The sequence below is a fragment of the Pelodiscus sinensis genome, chromosome 31 (assembly GCF_049634645.1).
Source record: "Pelodiscus sinensis isolate JC-2024 chromosome 31, ASM4963464v1, whole genome shotgun sequence".
Lineage (NCBI taxonomy): Eukaryota > Metazoa > Chordata > Testudines > Trionychidae > Pelodiscus > Pelodiscus sinensis.
The window spans coordinates 140,137-158,973 of record NC_134741.1 but is presented as its reverse complement, the minus strand read 5'-3'; the positions used below and the strand labels follow the sequence as shown (position 1 = coordinate 158,973).

At 47.6% G+C, this 18,837-nt stretch overlaps 1 protein-coding gene across 1 annotated transcript; it reads left to right on the top strand.

Moving 5' to 3' along the window:
* The first annotated feature begins 9,340 nt into the window (after positions 1-9,340).
* On the top strand, positions 9,341-17,471 carry LOC106731416 (uncharacterized). The gene is made up of 2 exons (XM_075912966.1): positions 9,341-11,585; positions 15,240-17,471. Exons 1-2 carry the CDS (start codon positions 11,354-11,356, stop codon positions 16,823-16,825), a joined length of 1,818 nt encoding a protein of 605 aa, XP_075769081.1. The 5' UTR covers positions 9,341-11,353; the 3' UTR covers positions 16,826-17,471.
* The last annotated feature ends 1,366 nt before the right edge of the window (positions 17,472-18,837 follow it).

The following is an 18,837-nucleotide window of genomic DNA, read 5'->3' as shown; positions in this document are numbered from 1 at the left end:
TGTGTGAAAAGCATGCTGAGTGTGAATGTAATGAGTGGAGTGTGAATGCCGCTGCCCAGGTCTCTGAAAAGTAAGCTGATTCCAGCCGCACCAGGGCTCTCCCACAAGGGAGTTGTGAACGCAAGGGGGGTCAGCCGAACCTCGAGACCGAGCAGATATGTGAGGGAGTGACGACTCACCTTATTTCATGAGCTGCTGATAAGGTCTGACACTCTAGACCCAGCAGACCCCTTCTTTGGAGTGTGTCGATTTAGTTTCCTATAAGCCACTGAACAGACGGGGACTGGACAGGATGCTCCCCTTGAATGACTAAAATGGATGGGAGTCAGTCTAAGCATACCCCCCCAGACTGCTGAAAGGCACCCCTGCGTACTACATGTACGTGCATCATGGTCCAAGGACCTGTAAGCATTTGACAGATTGACAGAGAAAGAAATTAAAGCCCTGAGGGATGAGATTGAAACTCAGAAAAGCAAAAATCCACCCACGCAAGTGCACAGCCTCTCCCAAGCTTTGGGGGGAATTTGGCCCAACATTACCCCCTCTACTCCTCTCTATGCCCAGCCCTATATGGGCCCTTATCACACATTACTGAAGATAGAGAGGAGGCACAGAAGATAATTGAAAGGTATCAGATCTTCCCTTTGGAAGAACAGGCTCTAGTTACAAATCTGTCCGATCCAAAGCAAAACACTGAGTTTTGGAATAGACTTGACAGCTTGTGGGAAGTATTCCTCCAAATTCTCAAGGAAGGAATGCCTGCTGACCATCAAGCCATATTGGCCCTAGGCATTTTGGTTGGAAACATATACACAGAACACAACGCAAGAGTAGGAAAGGGCTGCCAAGCAACTTTAGGAGATTCTCAAGCCCTTGTTAGCGAATAGATAACTACAGCCTCTCCGGCTGGAATCACAGGCTACCCAAGGATGTTTCTCAATGCACAAGTGGGGGCCGTCCAGAAAAAAAAACAGTTAAAATCTTTCCCTCACACAGTTATAATTAGCTTGAGGGCGTGGGAGGACGTAACCTAAAAGCCACCCTAAAAGCCAACTAGTGGGAATTGAATTTGAAGATGTAATCACTAGAAGCTAAATCTGCCCTAACAAGGAGACAGAAAAGAAAAGTTTTTGCTTGCTGGAACAATAACTAACCAACACCTTGTGCTAAGGAGAAGCATTATAGCTTCACACATTAAGCCTAATCTGTGGTACAAGAGGGAAACTGAGGCATGCCACTGTTGGGGAGGGCTAGCAACTCTAGAGGTAATTCGAGGGAGTGGAAGGTCACGAGTACCGATGAAGCGCCCTTGTTCTCGTAAAGTTATAGCTCACTCGCCCATGGAAGTGGTAAGGAACTAGCTGTAACCGATTCCCCTAACAGATCTTAGGCAGTATTTTAAGTTATAATGGACCACCCCGACGGGGGTAGAAATGTTTTTTTGTCTTTCAGATCATCAGAAAGCACTGGTGCCAGCTGAAGAAAAACAACAAACAACAACGACAAAAAATCATGGTTCTGTGTCATGACACAATAAGTTTGTGTTCTGTCCAAGTTTGTCTTGTGTGTCTTAATTGTAATACGTATTGCAAATATTGTTGTGTGTAGGATATTGTTTTAATGAAAGGATAATTTGAGAAAAGCAGAAGCATTAATTTAAACCATCAAAATTAATAATTGGGCCCAATCAATTGGCAACTTTAAAATTCAGTGAAAGGATAATAGTTTGGAAATTGTTTAGGCTAGGAGAATGTTAACAATGTCTCCACAGGTGAACAAAAAAGGAACTGGAAGGAAGCAAGGAGTGCAGCACGTGAACAGAAGGACTGGGAGTGGGTTACCAGCCCTCTTCCCCCATCGGATTGGTTTTGCTTTAATGGCTACACAAATGAAATATTTAGCTTCTGCAAATTTGCACACCAACCATAAAAGTGGTTTGGCCAGAGATAATAAGAAATCTATAAGTAACAACACGGGCAAGTGGGACATCAGCATATTTAAGTAAAGATGCCCACAACAATGAGGAAACTAGTAACCTCACCATTGCAATAACAGCTACTTGCCCTGCTACTCGTTGGTGCCTGATGCCTTAAAAGGCCTCAAGAATTATGGAATTGCATGGGTTCCTATTAACAATTAAATATCTGTGAACCATGCTTGGTCCTATAAGAGAAACAGTGACTCTAGTCAATGTAACCTCCTTCAAGTCACATACATAGAACAAATACACACTAATAGCAATGGGGAATTCATGGCCTTGGGCCACCCCTCATTCACATTTATTTTGTTTATTGTAACAACATGAACACTACAAGGACAAAGAATACACAGTCCTCTGAGTTAAAGTTTGTATGGAATATTGTGGGAAAGAAGCTAAACACTAACATTAGGCTACTGAAGTTGGACCTACTGACTCCCACTGGGGCTTACCACTTAAAGCCCAGACAAAGGTAACCCCTGAGGCATGGCTGTTATTTGTTAAACAATGGCCATTGCTAACTTGCCCTCATTTGGATATTATTAACCAGGTTCTTAAGGACAAAATAGAGCCTCCCAATTGTGCATCATGTCCTGAACAGACCTGTCCCAGAACTAGGACAACTGTCACTGGTCCTTACCTTGGTGATGTTCCACACTGGTATAGACCAGCTGTGTGCTAGACTGGCTAATCAAATTGGCAAGTGCCTGATTAGGCAATGAAGGGGCTTAGCGGATACCATCGCAGATTGGTTTGGGCCTGAAAACTCTGTCAGCAACACTTATGTCATAGCCCAGAAATTGTATGAGAATCCAGGCTGGTAGATGCAGTAATATCCAGTACCTGTAAAGGCCTAGACACCAGCCAAGCCAACCGATTGATCCTGAATAGTTTGAAGGATCTGTCCAGCTCTGTGTCCATTTCACTAAACCTAACCATATATTTGGACCAGAGATTAATTGGATTGTTAATTAATGGAACTAAATTAAAGGTATTAGAAGGCCAGTATTGAAGAATAGGATAGCTTTGACCACCCAGCCCTTAGGGTGGTGAGTCCCCATCTCCCCCGTGCCTACCCATGGGAGTGGAGAAGTAGAGAATCCATGAGGACCCAAAGGCCCACCTGGACAGGGCATAGTATAACAGTTTGTTTTTGGCCCCTCTGGGGATTCCTCACTCAGATCAGATCAGAATGGTAACCTCCCTGCCTGTACCAAAGCAGGAGCATATAGATAGATCGAGGGCATCACTTATTCTGAAGGTGTGGGAGCCTCCCTATGCCCAGGGATTGTTGCACCCACTTTGATAAGGAAATTTTATGTACCTGCCCATTTAACATCATGACGAATCTGCCTAGGTTTGATGTGGTTGTCTCAGAGAAACAAAAACATCAAGCTGGTCCAAATAAACGGTACCTACTGGTGTTTGACTACCCAGACAGATCACTCCATCCTGCCCCTCTACATATCCGTCTGTGTGTATAACAGCCCCTCGCCGGATGATCCTTACCGTTGATGGAATGCGGCTCTATCACACTTCGGCAGTGATGAGTAACCTAACACGAGATTCTGAGTGGCACGGCGGAAGTAAGTACCTAGAGGAGGGTTTACTGGCCCTGCAGGCAAAGATCGAGGAGTTGGTGGCCAATGCCCAAAGATATGTCGGGGCTGGCCGTCTGAGGTACACACAGATAGGGAAACACCGTGGACCATGCCAAACACCTACCTCTGCAGCACTCAACCAGGCAGTAGAGGTCAAACCTATAATCATGGGCAGCGCCAGTAAGGCGATGAAATATCTTAAAGATGGAGTTGAATAGTGTGTGTCAAATTATGTGGGAAGTTTCGATTATAACATTTATAACAGTGCTGGTGCTGTACTCGTACTTCCAGAGTAAATTAAAACCCCTTAAATTGTATTTAACCTGGTGGGTTAAGGAGAACCCCAAAGTCAAGAGAAAGGAACTATAGGAGTAAACTGAGGCAGTCCATGGTATCTTGCTGAGAACTGACAAACTCAAAGTATTAGGCCAGATTGGGAAGTAAAACAGTTCAACAGTTACTGTGACCCTGGTTCCCCTGGCAACCACATTCCAAAAGAGCCTCACTTTGATAAGGCTGGTACCAAACAACCAAACAACCACGCTGGATTGTTTTTACAATTTGCTTTATTCCTAGGAAATAACCTTGGTTCCAAAGGAGCTAGCTGGCTTTTAGCTCAGAGAATAGAGACTCATATGTCCATCAGTGAAAGACTGCTCTAGAAAGACCTTTACCAAGTTTTGCTAACCACCAACACTGCTGTGAAGTGCCAAGAACTGACTGTTGGCCAATGCTTCTCGCTGCAAAAAGATCCCTCCATCTCGAAATGATCCTACCCCGATTGCTGATAAGCCTCTCTCTTCTGGTCCTGCTTTCCTACCTGCTGGACACCAGAAGAACCAAAATATTACAGGGTGATGTGCTGGTAACCTCTCCCCTGCATGATGCTGAACCACGACTGTTTCAAGAAAAAAAAAAGAGGAAAAGTTCACTCCTCTGACACCAGCAAAGCCCAAAGATTTGTGACTACAAAAGGACATTAAGAACTGACCTTGGTGAAAGAAGCAAAGTATTGTATATTGCCAAGGAGAAACTTGTGGGAGTGGTTTTGGTTTCTCCCTTTGATCTGGACTCTGTGCTTATGGACAGGTACTATCAGCATGTACCTGCCCTCCCTAATTTGGTTACTAATTATATGTTGAATGATGTTACTAAAATTATAGAACAGCCCCATCATAGAATTATATTGGGGATATTAATGATTATATTGCTTTTGCTTATTAAAAGTTTCATATTTGATTGTTGTTGTAAGGGATGTGGTGGTAGAGATAGCTTTTGTGTTTGTGCTAATTGTGTAATGTTTAATGAAGGTAAAGGTTTGGAGGGATAGTTGTGCTGTGGGCACAAAAGGGGGGATTGTGGAGGCAGGAAAAGGGAATAAGGGAATTTGTATGCAGTCATCTTGGTCTTGTTAACAAGAGAGCAAGAGTCAGGCTAAGTCTGTGGCCTGACAACGCGAGATCTGTAATTAGACGCTGCCTTCGCCTCTCGCCTCCATACGGAGATAAGGATAGAATGCTGACTCTGGTAGGGACCTTGAGATAAGGAGCATCTGGGTGGAACTAAATAACTATTAGTCATTGGTGTTTGTAATGGGAAGGAGACTAATTGTTATTGTTATGATATTTAATAGACAGTATATAAACTGCTTCATAATTGCTTGTATTCGAAGATCTGCCTCGGAGGGGGGGGGGGGCTTCCCCCCCGTCCGAACCAGTTTTTCCCTTGCTGCAGCTCGTAATAAAACTGCCTCTGGCTACTTGTTGCTTACAAACTCAGAGTGAGGACAATGTTTTCTTCCACAATACGTGATGTACCAGCACTGATAAAAAAAAATTAAAAACCCCAAACGCTTTGCTCACCCATTGCCCATGCCAGGGCCTCTATTGGGTACCCTCAGTCAACTGCCCCACCCAGAACTCCATCTCTGCGCCATTCATGTCAGGGCCCCTCCTTATCCTGTGTTCAAATCATTCCCCCACATACTCTGCAGTCCTCTCTCACACTTCTGTGTGCCCCAGTTCATATCCAGCTCTCAGCTACCCCTCTGCCCCACCAAGGGTGAACATCAGGAAGCACCAACAACCTCTCTCTCCTGCCCCACCAAACCATGTGCCCATATACCTGTGGGACCTGTTCGCTGGGCATGTCCCTCCACATCCCACCCGTCAGGAGGCACGGAAGGGGCAGATTCTGCGGCTATGGAAACACCAGGCTGGGTAGGAGTCACTGATGCACTGTTAGATTGAAATTTCTTTTTCAGTAATTCTTGAGTTCACTTTTCACAATGGCACAAAAATGAGCATTTTTGTCCCTTTGTTACCAATCTGACTTTTCACAGGTGCAGGGAATGGGGGTGTAGTAAAATATAGTAAAGACTATGTGTGCTTCTTCCCCCTTCCATTACTTAAGCTTGAAACAGCACATATCATTTAGCTAATTGCGCATGTTTTAGAAGCTGTAGTAAAAAGGGGAACTAGCTGTTTAGACCCATTTCTCAAGGACTGGAGTACACGTATTACTTGAGTTAGGGAAATTTGCTAATTGCTATTGCTTAAGTAAGCTATACTGGTGGTTGTTACTGAATGGAATAGAGTTGAAATATGCTAACCAATAACGCGGCAACACGAAGCTAAGGTAACAAATCAAGACGTGCCAAGTTAGATAAGAAAGTTAAAGAAAGTATAAAAAGGATGCTTAGCCAACGCTCAGGGTCGGCTCTGCTTTGAACATTGAGTTCCTTAGCCGTACCTTGGTTGCAACCAATAAACTTGAGTTGGACCCAGCCTGAAAGTGTGACTCTCTTCTTGGGGTAAATCAGACTAGCCTCCAAGGGGACGAAACCATCAATTTATGCAACAGGGGGGAGGGGGAGAAGATAGGTCACTGGCAAGTCAGACTACAATCCATGTCAGCAGGATTCCAAAAGTTAAGTCTTTATCGCCAGACTAGCACCATCACCTCTCAAAAGATGCAAAGTCTCCGGCCTTAAACGGAACAAATAAGATTTCAGGCAGCGTTATTGCTGCACATGGTGTTTCAAAGAGGCCCTGGCCTCAGGCTCCACCCGTTTTGTAGCTCCCCTCCCTCTTCCCCTGCAAGTGCCAGGTGAGCAGTGCAAGGGCAGATACATGGATGCTGCCCCCCCCCCGCTGTGGGTCACGCTCAGCCTGCCCTTGTGACCGCAGCAAAGGGGGGGGGGGCAGCGACCAGGTGATTAGTGTATCGAGTATCCCGGCAGCATTTACTCCTCAGCCAGTCCCTCCCTCGGGGGGGGGGGGGGAGCAGGCGCCGGTGCGGGCGGCCCCTCCGGCAGCCAGAGATTTGGGTAGCAAGGGAAACCCCCCAGCGACGTGACCGCCCGGCCCCCCCCTCGATCCACCTCGCTCTGCTGCTCCGCTCGCCCTCCCGACACGGACCGGAAGCGGAAGCTCCCTGAGAATTCGCCCCGCAGGGTGGGCGGTGCATGTGCAGTAAGCGGGGGGGCGCCCGACCCGCCGGACGCGGCTGCGGGCTCCGTTCAGGGGCCAAAGGCGGCGGCCGGGCGGGGTCTGAGCACTGGCGCGAACGGGAACGCGCGGGAAACCCGGAAGAGCCGGCGCGGACCAAGGACTCCGGTTCCGGCCCTTCGCTGAGACTAGGGCTGCCCCCGCCCCCGCAGGAACCGGCTCCCGCCACTTGAGCAGCAGCCGCCGCTGGACCCAGAGCCGCTCGCCGAGTTCCAGCCCCGGTCCGCGCCTGCGCGCAGAGTGAGAGCAGCGGCTACTGCGCATGCTCAGCTCGGGGGCTGCGCCCTAAGCAGCGAACTTGCGACCAGCTGCTGGTGCTGCTCCGGGCCGGTGTGTGCGGGGCGCGGTTGCGCGGGCCGACCCGTCCGCGGTGTTTGCAAACGTCCCGTGGGGCGGGGGCGGGTGTTTCGGGGGCATCTCAGGGTCCTTGCCAGGGCTGGGATCTGACGGGCAGTACATGCCCAGGGACTGGGCAGGGAGGCGTTTCCCTGCGGGGCCCCGCGCTGTTGCCATCCGGCACTGACTGCGCTTCCAGTAGCAATGGCTAGTCCATGGGAGCAGGTGCTAGGCAGCAGCTGGTGACTTGTTTCCTCCCTGCCTGCCCATCACCTTTTGCATCCTCCCTCTCTTGCTGTCTCCACCCTGCCTCTTCAAGCCCCCTGCTCCTGCATCTCTCCCTGTGGGGCATGGCCCTGCCCATGTTCTGCCCCAGGGAAATGTGATTCCAGGTACCAGCAGAGGGGGGTGTCCTCCCTCCTTGCCAGAGTGGGCTCAGAGGAGAGCACCAGAGTTAGCTCTAGGGATGTAATAGTCTAGTCTATTATCAGTTAATTGATTAACCAAAAGCGTATAGGTTAATGCAGTGGTCTCCAACCTTTTTAACCACAAGACTGCTTTTTCAATTTAAGTGCAATGTGAGAGCTACCTCATACCCAAATACCAAAAACTCTGGTCATCTGAAGAAGTGGGCTGTGCTCACGAAATCTCATGATAGTCTATAAAGTGCTACCAGACCATTTGTTGTTTTTTAGGTTTACCAAATAGCCTTGCCCATCCGCCCCTTCTTTGAGATCCCTGCCTTGCTCCACTCCTTCTCCGAGACCTCACCCTGATCGCTCCCTCCCTTTTCCGCCCCTATCCTCACTCACTTTCATCTGGCTGGGGTAGAGGGTTGGGGTGCAGGCTCTGGTCTTGGGTCAAGGGGTTTGGAGTGCGGAAGGGGCTCTGGGCTTAGCCTAGGTTGGGAGATGGGGGTCCAGGAGGGGTTTCAGGATGCACAGTCTGGGAAGGAGTTTGGCTGCAGGCGGACTCACGTCTGGGGCAAGAGATTGAGTGTAGGAGGAGGCTCAGGACAGGGACAGAGATGCAGGAACCAGCATCTTAACTCAAGCACTGTTTAACTCAACACAGCTTCTGGGTGTTGGAACAGTGGGGTTAAGATAGGCTTACTCTTGCCCTGGCTCTGCACTACTCCTGAAAGCAGCTGGCATGGACAGCAATGGTTCCATGGTGCCATGTGCTGCCCCTCATCCACTGAGCCCATAGCTTCTACTGGCCATCATTCCCTGTTATTGATCAATGGAAGCTTCAGGAGTGATATCTGCAGGCCAGGACAGCTGTGGAGAACCCTACTCTGCCACTATCAGGGGCTGCAGAGATATGCCAGCCACTTCCAGGACCAGCAGTTACCCCAGGAATAATGACTCCAGCCATGATAGGTTCAGCATTTTAGAACTCACCACTTAAAGAATTAAATTTAAGCATAAAAGAGAAATGAAAATTATGAAATGCACAGACCAGTCAAAAAGCAAAAGTAGCACACTTTGCAAGCAGTGTGCAAAAAGTAACAACCACCCCCAAGTATGTGTTGGGTCAGGAGATGAGAATGCAGGACAGTGTGGCTGAGTCTAGACTGGCAAGTTTTTCCACAAAAGCAGCTGCTTTTGCAGAAAAACTTTCCAGCTGTCTACACTGGCTGCTTGAATTTCCGCAAGAACACTGACTTCCTACTGTCTGTAATCAGCGCTTCTTGCGGAAATACTATGCTGCTCCCGTTCGGGCAAAAGTCCTTTTGTGCAAAAGGGCCAGTGTAGACAGCTCAGATTTGTTTTGCGCAAAAAAGCCCCGATCGTGAAAATGGCGATCGGGGCTTTTTTGCGGAAAAGCGTGTCTAGATTGACACGGACGCTTTTCCGCAAAAAGAGGGAAGGGGGATGCGAAGGGGAGGGAGGGATGTGACTATGGGAGCAAGAGCAGACTGGCTGAGGAAGGGGGAGACAGGGGTTGTACAGAAGGAGATGGGGGAGAGACAATGGCACCTCCCCCACCTCATGAGGCAGGAGGAGAGAGGGCAAAGGTGACTGGTGATAGTAATAGGTGGCACCCACTCCTGTGCTCCTGATAATATTTCAGTTACTAAATAGGGAGCCCCAAATGCCCCCTGCACCTGTGGGTACCCCTCCCTGCACCAGTCACCCACTCAATAACGAGAGGGGAATTCTTTTTCTGAATTTTTTTTTTATGTTGTAGATTTTGGCAAAGTCTTATCCATTATGGACTGGCAGCATTTCATTTGCATATTTGTTATTGCAAAGAAAATGTTGCTTGTCTGCCAGAAGTTTGTCAATGGCTTTACCGGTCCACAGTATAAAAAATGGTTGGGAACCACTGGTCTAGTGGATACGGCTCAATGTGAAAGCTGAAGCCAGACAACTTCAGGCTCGACAACAGGCACAAATGTTTGCTAGGGATGATCGCTCGTCACAGGAAGTGGTGGATTCTCCATCTCTTGATGTTTTCAACTCAATACTGGATGACTTTCTAGAACACATGGGCTGTGTCTAGACTGGCAAGTTTTTCTGTAAAAGCAACTGCTTTTGTGGAAAAACTTGCCAGCTGTCTACACTGGCCGCTTGAATTTCCGCAAGAACACTGACTTCCTACTGTCTGATATCAGTGCTTCTTGCGAAAATACTATGCTGCTCCCATTCGGGCAAAAGTCCTTTTGCGCAAAAGCTTTTGCGCCAAAGGGCCAGTGTAGACAGCTCTGATTTGTTTTGCGCGAAAAAGCCCCGATTGTGAAAATGGGGATCAGGGCTTTTTTGCGCAAAAGCGTGTCTAGATTGGCACGGACGCTTTTCTGCAAAAAGTGCTTTTGCGGAAAAGCGTCCATGCCAATCTAGACGCTCTTTTCCGCAAATGCTTTTAATGGAAAACTTTTCCGTTAAAAGCATTTCCGGAAAATCATGCCAGTCTAGACGTAGCTATGGGCTGCGTCTAGACTGGCAAGTTTTTCCACAAAAGCAGCTGCTTCTGCGGAAAAACTTGCCAGCTCTCTACACTGGCCACTTGAATTTGCGCAAGAACACTGACAATCTAATGTAAGATTGTCAGTGTTCTTGCGCAAATACTATGATGCTCCTGCTCAGGGATAAGCCCTCTTGCAGAAATGCTTTTGCACCAGAGGGCCAGTGTAGACAGGTAAAAACTGTTTTGCGCAAAAAAGCCCCGATGGCAAAACCGCTTCTAGATTGGCACGGACGCTTTTCCGCCAAAAGTGCTTTTGCGGAAAAGCGTCCATGCCAATCTAGACGCTCTTTTCCGCAAATGCTTTTAACAGAAAATTTTTTCCGTTAAAAGCATTTGTGGAAAATCATGCCAGTCTAGACGCAGCCATGCTGTAGGGAAACAGAGCTGTGTGCCTGGATAACTAGGGTAAGAGTAATGGCTTGTGCCACAGAGGGGGGTCAGACTGCATTGCTAACATTCCTCTTGGTTACTATGAATCTATGAATCTTAGGGTCTCATCCTGCAAAAACTCACCACACATGCTTAATAATAAACATTTGACTGGTATTAATGTAATTTCATCTCTGTTATGAGGCGGGCTTATAAAGTCTCTGTTGGTTTAGTCCTTATGAGAGGATCTGAGTTTGGTGCTATAAATAAATGGAGGGAAAGAGGTACTTTAGCTAGAAACTAAATTTAGACACCTGCAGCCATGCTCAGGCAGCATAATTAGTCGCTTATTTCTGGAAAACACTGGGTGCTCAGAACTGAATCCCATTGATATAGGTGAAGTAGTGCTGAAACTCAAGCCAGGTACAGAGAGAAATGAATATGGATTTGTGATCTAATTTGTCTTGCTATTTATGGAATAGCTAGACTCAAACTTTTGCTCACAATGGCAGAGTCTAGCATGTGTGTCAGCAGGGACAGAATCAGGGCAGAATAGGGATGTGAAAAGGATTTAAGCCCCCTCTGAAATGTCTCCAATTGCCCTTCTTCCCCCGACAGGCTGCAGAACACCCATGTCTGTCTTCAGCTCAGCCACTGGCCTGCAGAGCCAGGGAAAGGAAATTGCTGTGGCAGAGCCAGTGAGCTTTGAGGAGGTGGCTGTGTATTTCTCTGAGGAGGAATGGGCTCTGCTGGACCCGGGTCAGAGAGCCCTCTACTGGGATGTGATGCAGGAGAATTATGAGACTGTGAGCTGGCTGGGTAAGGATTCCTGTCTCCGCGGGTATCAGAAGCTGGTTCAGGGTCTCTCATTGTCCCCTGCCTCCCAGTGTCAAGAGTATCAGCCCCAGTAATCCTGGCTCCTGGGTGAGAGACTGTCCCTTCCATGCCCTCACCCAGAGGAAGCAGGTTGAGGGACATAACAATGGTGCTGCTCTTCCTACAGCCAAGGTCTCAAAAGTGCTTCCCTACCATCTTGCCCATGTTGTGCCTTGGCCAGAGGTGTGAATGGAAGGGCCCAGGTAGGAACAGCAGGTACCAGAGTTGTGGGGGTGGGTGCAGCTGCTGTTAATGCCTGCAGGGTCCCCTCATGACAGTGTGCTGAGTCCCTGGAATGAAGGCACAGACTCAGAGTCCTTTCCTGCTTCTGGTAGATTCTTTGCAGCCCAGTGTGGCACCAAAGACAGGCCCAACTGTGCACAAGAGGAAGGCTGGGAAACCACACAAAGGTTGCTGCTGGCAAAGTAGAACCAAGGCTGCAGAGAGGGAACTGAACTGCAGCAACACCCTCCAATGCCAGAGAAGTAACACAGCCAGTCTCCACCCTGGCCAGCCACAGGAACAGCCTGGCACTGCCCTGGGTGGCCATGGGAGCAACGGTTGTTGTGGGCAGCTAGCAGGACCCACCCTGGCACAGACAATCGGGATCAGGAGTGTGGAGCATAGGCAGGTCCTGACGCAACCAGCTAAGGATTCACTTAGCTGCACAGACAACTTCCTCGTTTAAGTAGAGCATCTGAGCCAAAGAGCCTGGTGAGCTGAGCTCCCCAGCCAGGAGCTTTGTAGAACAGATCCCTTGGGGCTCTAGAGCTCTGCTGGGCCCTTTTTCTCCAAGTCTTAGTGATCCGCCATGTGGCAACTGCAGTCTGAGCCCTGTCTGTGGGCCTCAGTGTCAGACTTGCCAGCCCTCACTAGAGCTGTGCTTCTGAGCAGTGTGTTCCTGTCCTGCCCTCGGGTGGGAGGATGGAACAGGCCATCGGAGAGACTTAGCTGTACCCTAGAGAGTGCTGAAGTGCACTCAGCTCCCCTGGGGAATGAGCTGGGCCATTCCTAAGGCGGGGGGGGAGGGGGTGGGAGATGCACTTTTACTGCAAGTGAGTGTGTCCTGGGATCTTGTACAAGCCAGAGTCCAGTCTCTGCAAGGTGAGGAAGTGGGCGACTCCAAGCATAGCTCTGGAAGCAGTAATAGCACAGACCTTAATGAACAAGATCAGCACTTGGTTAATTGCTCCCCATGGAGGATTTCCAGTCTCCAAAGCTTGTGATCTCCTGGCTGGAGCAAAGAGAGGAGCTGCGGGTCCCAGATCTCCAGGGCTGTGAGGAAAGGGAGATCCTCAGACACACCCATAAAGGTGAGCAGTCAGCTAAACTGACTCAGAAACTAATTTCTGTGTCCTTGTAGCTGGTGTCACTTGTGCATTTCCATCAAGTCTCATTCAACCTGTCTTCAACTCCAATCTGAGGGTGCTGGGCAGGGGGGAAGGGTTATAGAGAAGGAGGGTGAACTCAACTCATGACTATTCAACCTTTCCAGCCATTCTTTGGGCATGTGTCAAGGCTCCTTCCCTATTCTGGCCCAATAAATGCAGAAGTGGGGGCCCACAAAAGTACCCCAAAACCTTATATTTCCAGGCTTTGGTATAATACTTACCCCCCCCCCCAAAAAAAAATCTTAAAAACCTAGATTTTGGGGGTAAAAAATCTGCCACCACCCAAGTAGTGATAAGGAAACCAGGGAGAAACCACTTCAGAAATCTCGGCCCCAAAAGTAAAAACCAGGACACAAAAATCAACCAATACCAGGTTAATAAAAAGAAAAGAGAACTTTTATTGTCACCACAATATTCCTGTTGCAAGCATAATGATTAGATGGAAAAGTCACTAATTAATATACTCATGGGGGAAACCCCCCTCCCCATGGGTTGAGAGCTTAGTTACAAAGGAGAGGAAAACCCATTTTTAAATGCACAGACATCAGATTCCCATTCCCAAACCATAAAACAATAAAACCTAATGGATTTATCTAAACTTTACCCTACTTACAGATAGTAAAGAGTCTTTTCTTGGAGGGAGACATAGTGTCTGTCCCCCTCAGTAGCTGGAGGGAAATTGCTCAGGGACAAATGAGGGAGAAACCAAACTTTCCTTTGTCCTAGTTTGAAATTTCTACCTTGTCAGCCGATGGTCAGGGCAGTGTGTGCGTGTGTGTTACACCCAAGTCTTTAACTGCTGAGACACAAAGTCTCGTTGCAGCGGGCAGACTAGGAGGCTGGAGGGCGCCCCGAAAAATAGTTTAACGTCCGTGACTTTACTGCTAGGACCGAGGTCCTGTCGCAGAGGGTAGCCAAACAGGCTAACAGACGCCCCAGTGTGTACAGGAAGAGCTTATTACACTTCAGATTTTAGCTGCTAGAATTTGTAATTCCTTCGCAGCGGGCAGCCCAGGAAAGGCTGAGAAGTGCCCCAGTGGACCCTGTCACCTGGGAGTGACACAGATCCAAACGCCCAAGCTCTTCCTATAACTGTCCCTTTATGACCGGCTGAAGTTTTTTTTGTTTGTGTTCAGTTCGGGTACAGCAGCACGGGTTTAAGTCAGAAGCTTGACACTCACTGGCTTATTTATAGGAGAAAGAAAGAGAAAACAAATAAACTTGGTTCAGTGTGTATATATATATATATATATATATATATATATATATATATAAAATGTATTTATAAGTGAATGAGGGCACCCCACTTATTCCCAAAGTTTATAGCTAAATCACCTTACCAAAGGCAGTTTACAATAGAAATGAAGCAGTTTGACTTAAGAAAACTATAATAAAGTAACTAACTTACAACAGAGAGACAATTAGAGTGTACAAATAAAGAAAACACATTGCAGGTACAATTCTCACCCCTGCGTTCCAGACTTGGTGTGGCCAGCGTTTTTTTCTCAATCCCTCGGGAAGAAGTAGGGCGAGGTTGGGCGTCCCACGGACCTCGGGAGACAATCAATACCTGCCAGCAGGTGTAGGTGATTGGAGCTCAAATTGGGTGGGCAACTCAACCCTCTTTATACCCCTTGGGTTACATGGGCTTCTTCCTGGTCTCAAGTGGCCAATTAGGAAAAAAATGGCTTTGAATGCCAAGTTTCCCACAAAGGGTGCAAAGCATAATTCACACCTGAGAAGATGCAGACAATGGGCACCTCTGGTATGTGATGGGCGAAGATTCCTCTTCTGAGACAGTGCAGGCATGTCAATTACTGATACTAGCCATCACGGCGACGGGAGGCCTCCCAGGCGTCAGCTAGCCCATTTACTGTCTGGTTTCTGTTTATGGTAGAGTCAGGGACAGGCACCACACCTGCGTTCCCAGGGCATTAAAGGCTGACTGCCTTTCTCTTGCTCTCTGGGGGAGGGGGAAATAAGATGGGGTTCGTGGAAAAACAAGATGGGGTTTGTGTTTGGCTACATACCTACATTCCTATTGGCCAACTCTACCTGGGTTAGGTGTAGTTAACCCTAGTCCCCAGGCTGCAGGCCATCTCTCATGATCATGACAGCGTATTTCTCCTTTTCTACTTCTCTTTGAGAGTTTCCTTTCAGCTCAGCACAGGTAATGACATTGGTTTGGATTCTCTCTATGTCCCAGCAGGTGATGGGAAGCTGACTGAGAACAGTAATAGGAGTCTTCAGCAGGAAGAACCAAAGCGAATGGCTCCATGTGGGAAGTTATTGGGAAGATCTGAAGAGCATGTTTCTCAGAATCCTGAGCAGGGAGAGACCTGTGAGAGTCAGTGTAGCCTACAAAGGCAGCCGGGAAACCATCCAGGAGAGGGACAGGGTAAATCTAGTTATAGGAGCAGTGGGGTGAAAGCAAACACAGAAACTGTTCAACAGAAAATCCCACATCAACAGTCACCCTGCGCTTGCAGTGACTGTGCAATTCTTATTAAATATGAAAGAGCTCACACAGGAGAGAAACGTTTCAGGTGCTCAGACTGTGGGAAAAGCTTCAGTCAGAGTTCAAGCCTTGTTAGACACAGGAGGACCCATACAGGAAAGAAACCTTTCAACTGCTCTGACTGCGGGAAAAACTTCAGTCGGAGTTCAAACCTTGTTGCACATAGGAGAACCCACACAGGAGAGAAGCCTTTCAGATGCTACTGTGGGAAACGCTTCAGTCGGAGTTCAAACCTTGTTGCACATAGAAGAACCCACACAGGAGAGAAACCTTTCAGCTGTTCTGACTGTGGGAAAAGCTTCAAGGAGAGGTCGGACCTTGTTAAACATGAAAGAACCCACACAGGGGAGAAACCCTTCACCTGCTCTGACTGTGGGAAAAGCTTCAGTCAGAGCTCAAATCTGGTTGCACATAGAAGAACCCACACAGGAGAGAAACCCTTGAGCTGCACTGACTGTGGGAAATGCTTCAGTCGGCGCTCATACCTTATGGATCACCAGATAATACATACAGGAGAGAGACCGCATAACTTCTCAGATTATGGAAAAGGCTTCAAACACAGGTCAGACACTATTAAACATAAAAGAGCCCACACAGTGGAGAAACCCTTCACCATCTCTTATTGCAGAAAAAGCTTCAAGGAGAGGTCAGACTTTGTTAAACATGAAAGAACCCAAATGGGGGAGAAACTCTTCAGTTGCTCAGACTGTGGGAAATGCTTCAGTCGAAGTTCCAACCTTGTTGTACATAGGAGAACCCACACAGGAGAGAAACCTTTCAGCTGTTCAGACTGTGGGAAAAGCTTCAGTCGGAGTTCAAACCTTGTTGTACATAGGAGAACCCACACAGGAGAGAAACCTTTCAGCTGTTCTGACTGTGGGAAATGCTTCAGTCGGCGCTCATGCCTTATAGATCACCACACAATACATACAGGAGAGAGACCCCATAGCTGCGCCAATTGCGGAAAAGGCTTCAAACACAGATCAGATGTAATTAAACATAAGAGAGCCCACACAGGAGAGAAACCCTTCAGCTGCTCAGACTGTGGGAAAAGCTTCAGTCGGAGGTCAAATCTTGTTGTACATAGGAGAACTCACACAGGAGAGAAACCCTTCAGATGCTCTGACTGTGGGAAAAGCTTCAGTCGGCATTCAAACCTTGTTGCACATAGGAGAACCCACACAGGAGAGAAACCTTTCAGATGCTCTGACTGTGGGAAAAGTTTCAGTCAGAGTTCAAACCTTGTTGCGCATAGGAGAACCCACACTGAATAGAAACCCTTCACCTGCTTTGACTGTGGGAAAAACTTAAGTCACAGCTCAAATCTTGTTATCCGGAGCCCCTCCTACCAGATCTGTGCCACTGAAGCAGCTGTTTAATAGGCTTCTCCAAAGTCCTTAGATTGAGAAAGTCAAGATGCACAAAATGGAATTGAGCCAGAGGGGAAAGAAGGCAAAAGCAATGATTCCCAAGGATCTACAACAAACCAACATCTCACCAGCATGTCCCACTGAAAGCTGAACTCAGATTGCAGGGTTCAAAGTCTTGGAACCGAGAGGCGGGGTTTTCTCTGAGTACCTGTGAGTCTCGGCTGGAAGAGATAAATAAGCTATTTGGAAATAGGTAATCCTCATGTGATCCCTCCCCTGTCACCCACCTCCAGAGAAGCAGAGGCTAGGGACACGATTCCTACTCATCATGGATAATATGGACCTAACCTCTATGAAGTCATCTAGCCCTTTATTGAACCCCATTAAAATCCTAGACTTCACCACAACCTTTGGCAAGGTGTTCCACAGGTTAACTGTGCACTGAGTGAAGAAAAACTTCCTTTTGTTTGTTTCAGACTTGCTGCCTATTAATTTCATGTGGTGAGCTGTAGTTTTTATATTGTGGGAATAAGTAAATAACTTTTCCTTATTCACTTTGTCCAAACCAGTCATGATTTTATAGACCTTGACCATATCTCCCTTTAGTCTCTTTTCCAAGCTGAAAAGTTCAAGTCTTTTTAATCTCTTTTCATATGGGACTCGTTTCAAACCCCTAATCATTTTTGTTGCCCTTTTCTGAACCTTTTCCAATGCCAATATATCTTTTCTGAGATGAGGCGACCACATCTGTATGCAGTATTCAAGATGTGGGAGTACTATGGTTTTACATAGAGGCATTAAGATATTTTGTGTCTTATTCTCTATCCTTTTTTTTAATAATTCCTAACCTATTTGCTTTTTTGACTGCTGCTGCACACTGAGTGGATATTTCAGAGAACTATCCACAATGACTCCAGAATCTCTCTCTTGTGTAGTTGTAGCTAAACTAGTCCCCATCTAGTATATGTATGTATAGTTGGGATTCATTTTTCCAATGTGGATTACCTTACATTTATCCACATTAAATTTCATATGCCATTTTGTTGCCCAATCACTTAGTTTGGTGAGATCTTTTTCAAGCTCTTTACAGTCTGTTTTGGTCTTAGCTATCTTCAGCAGTTTGGTATCATCTGCAAATTTTGCCACCTCACTGTTTACCCCTTTCTCTAGATCAGTGGTCACAACCAGTAGATGGGGATCTACCAGTAGATCTTGGAGCCTCTGACAGGTTTGGCCAGGAAGTTATCAAGTGCTGGCATGTCAGTTGCCCCTCCCGCACGGTCATGCTGCTCCTGCCCTCTTCTTTGGAGCTGCCTCCCTGGCAGCTTCCCACTTGCTGTGCAGGTTGTGGAAGTGAGAAGAGGGAGCATGCTGATATCAGGGTGTCCCTCCTCCCCCCACTTCTGTACTTTTATCTCCACACAGACAGAAGGGAACAGAGGGAGCTTGACAATGCAAATATGTCAATCTCCCCCAACATATACATGGAGGTTGTTACTTCTGTTACTGCTTTCAAAGTGGGTTATTTTAGGGGTTTGACTGATCTGTGCATTCCATAACTTTCATTTCTCTCAAACTTACATTTAATTCTTTGAGGAGTGTGTTCTAAAATGCCTAACCTGTTGTGGCTGAAGTAATTATCCCTGTGGGAATTGTGCTCCTGGAGGTGGCTGGCATGTCCCTGCAGCCCCTGAGAAAGTCAGAGCAGGGGGTCCCCACATGCTGCCTTGCCTGTGGACACCACACCTGCAGCTGCCATTGATCAATGATGAAGAACAGTGGCTAGTGAAGGGTATGGGGCTGGAGTCTATAGATAAGGGTCAGTGCATGGAGCCACTGCTGCACTTGCCAGCTGCTTCCAGGAGTGGTGCAGGGCCAGGGCAGGAGTAGGCCTGCCTTGGCTCCATTGTTCCATC

What these genes read in the sequence shown, in the direction of transcription:
- LOC106731416 (XM_075912966.1), top strand. Translation starts at nt 11,354, where the DNA reads ATGTCTCCAATTGCCCTTCTTCCCCCGACAGGCTGCAGAACACCCATG. An exon ending in TGAGACTGTGAGCTGGCTGG is followed by an intron (nt 11,586 to 15,239) that starts GTAAGGATTCCT and finishes TCTATGTCCCAG; the next exon opens with CAGGTGATGGGAAGCTGACT.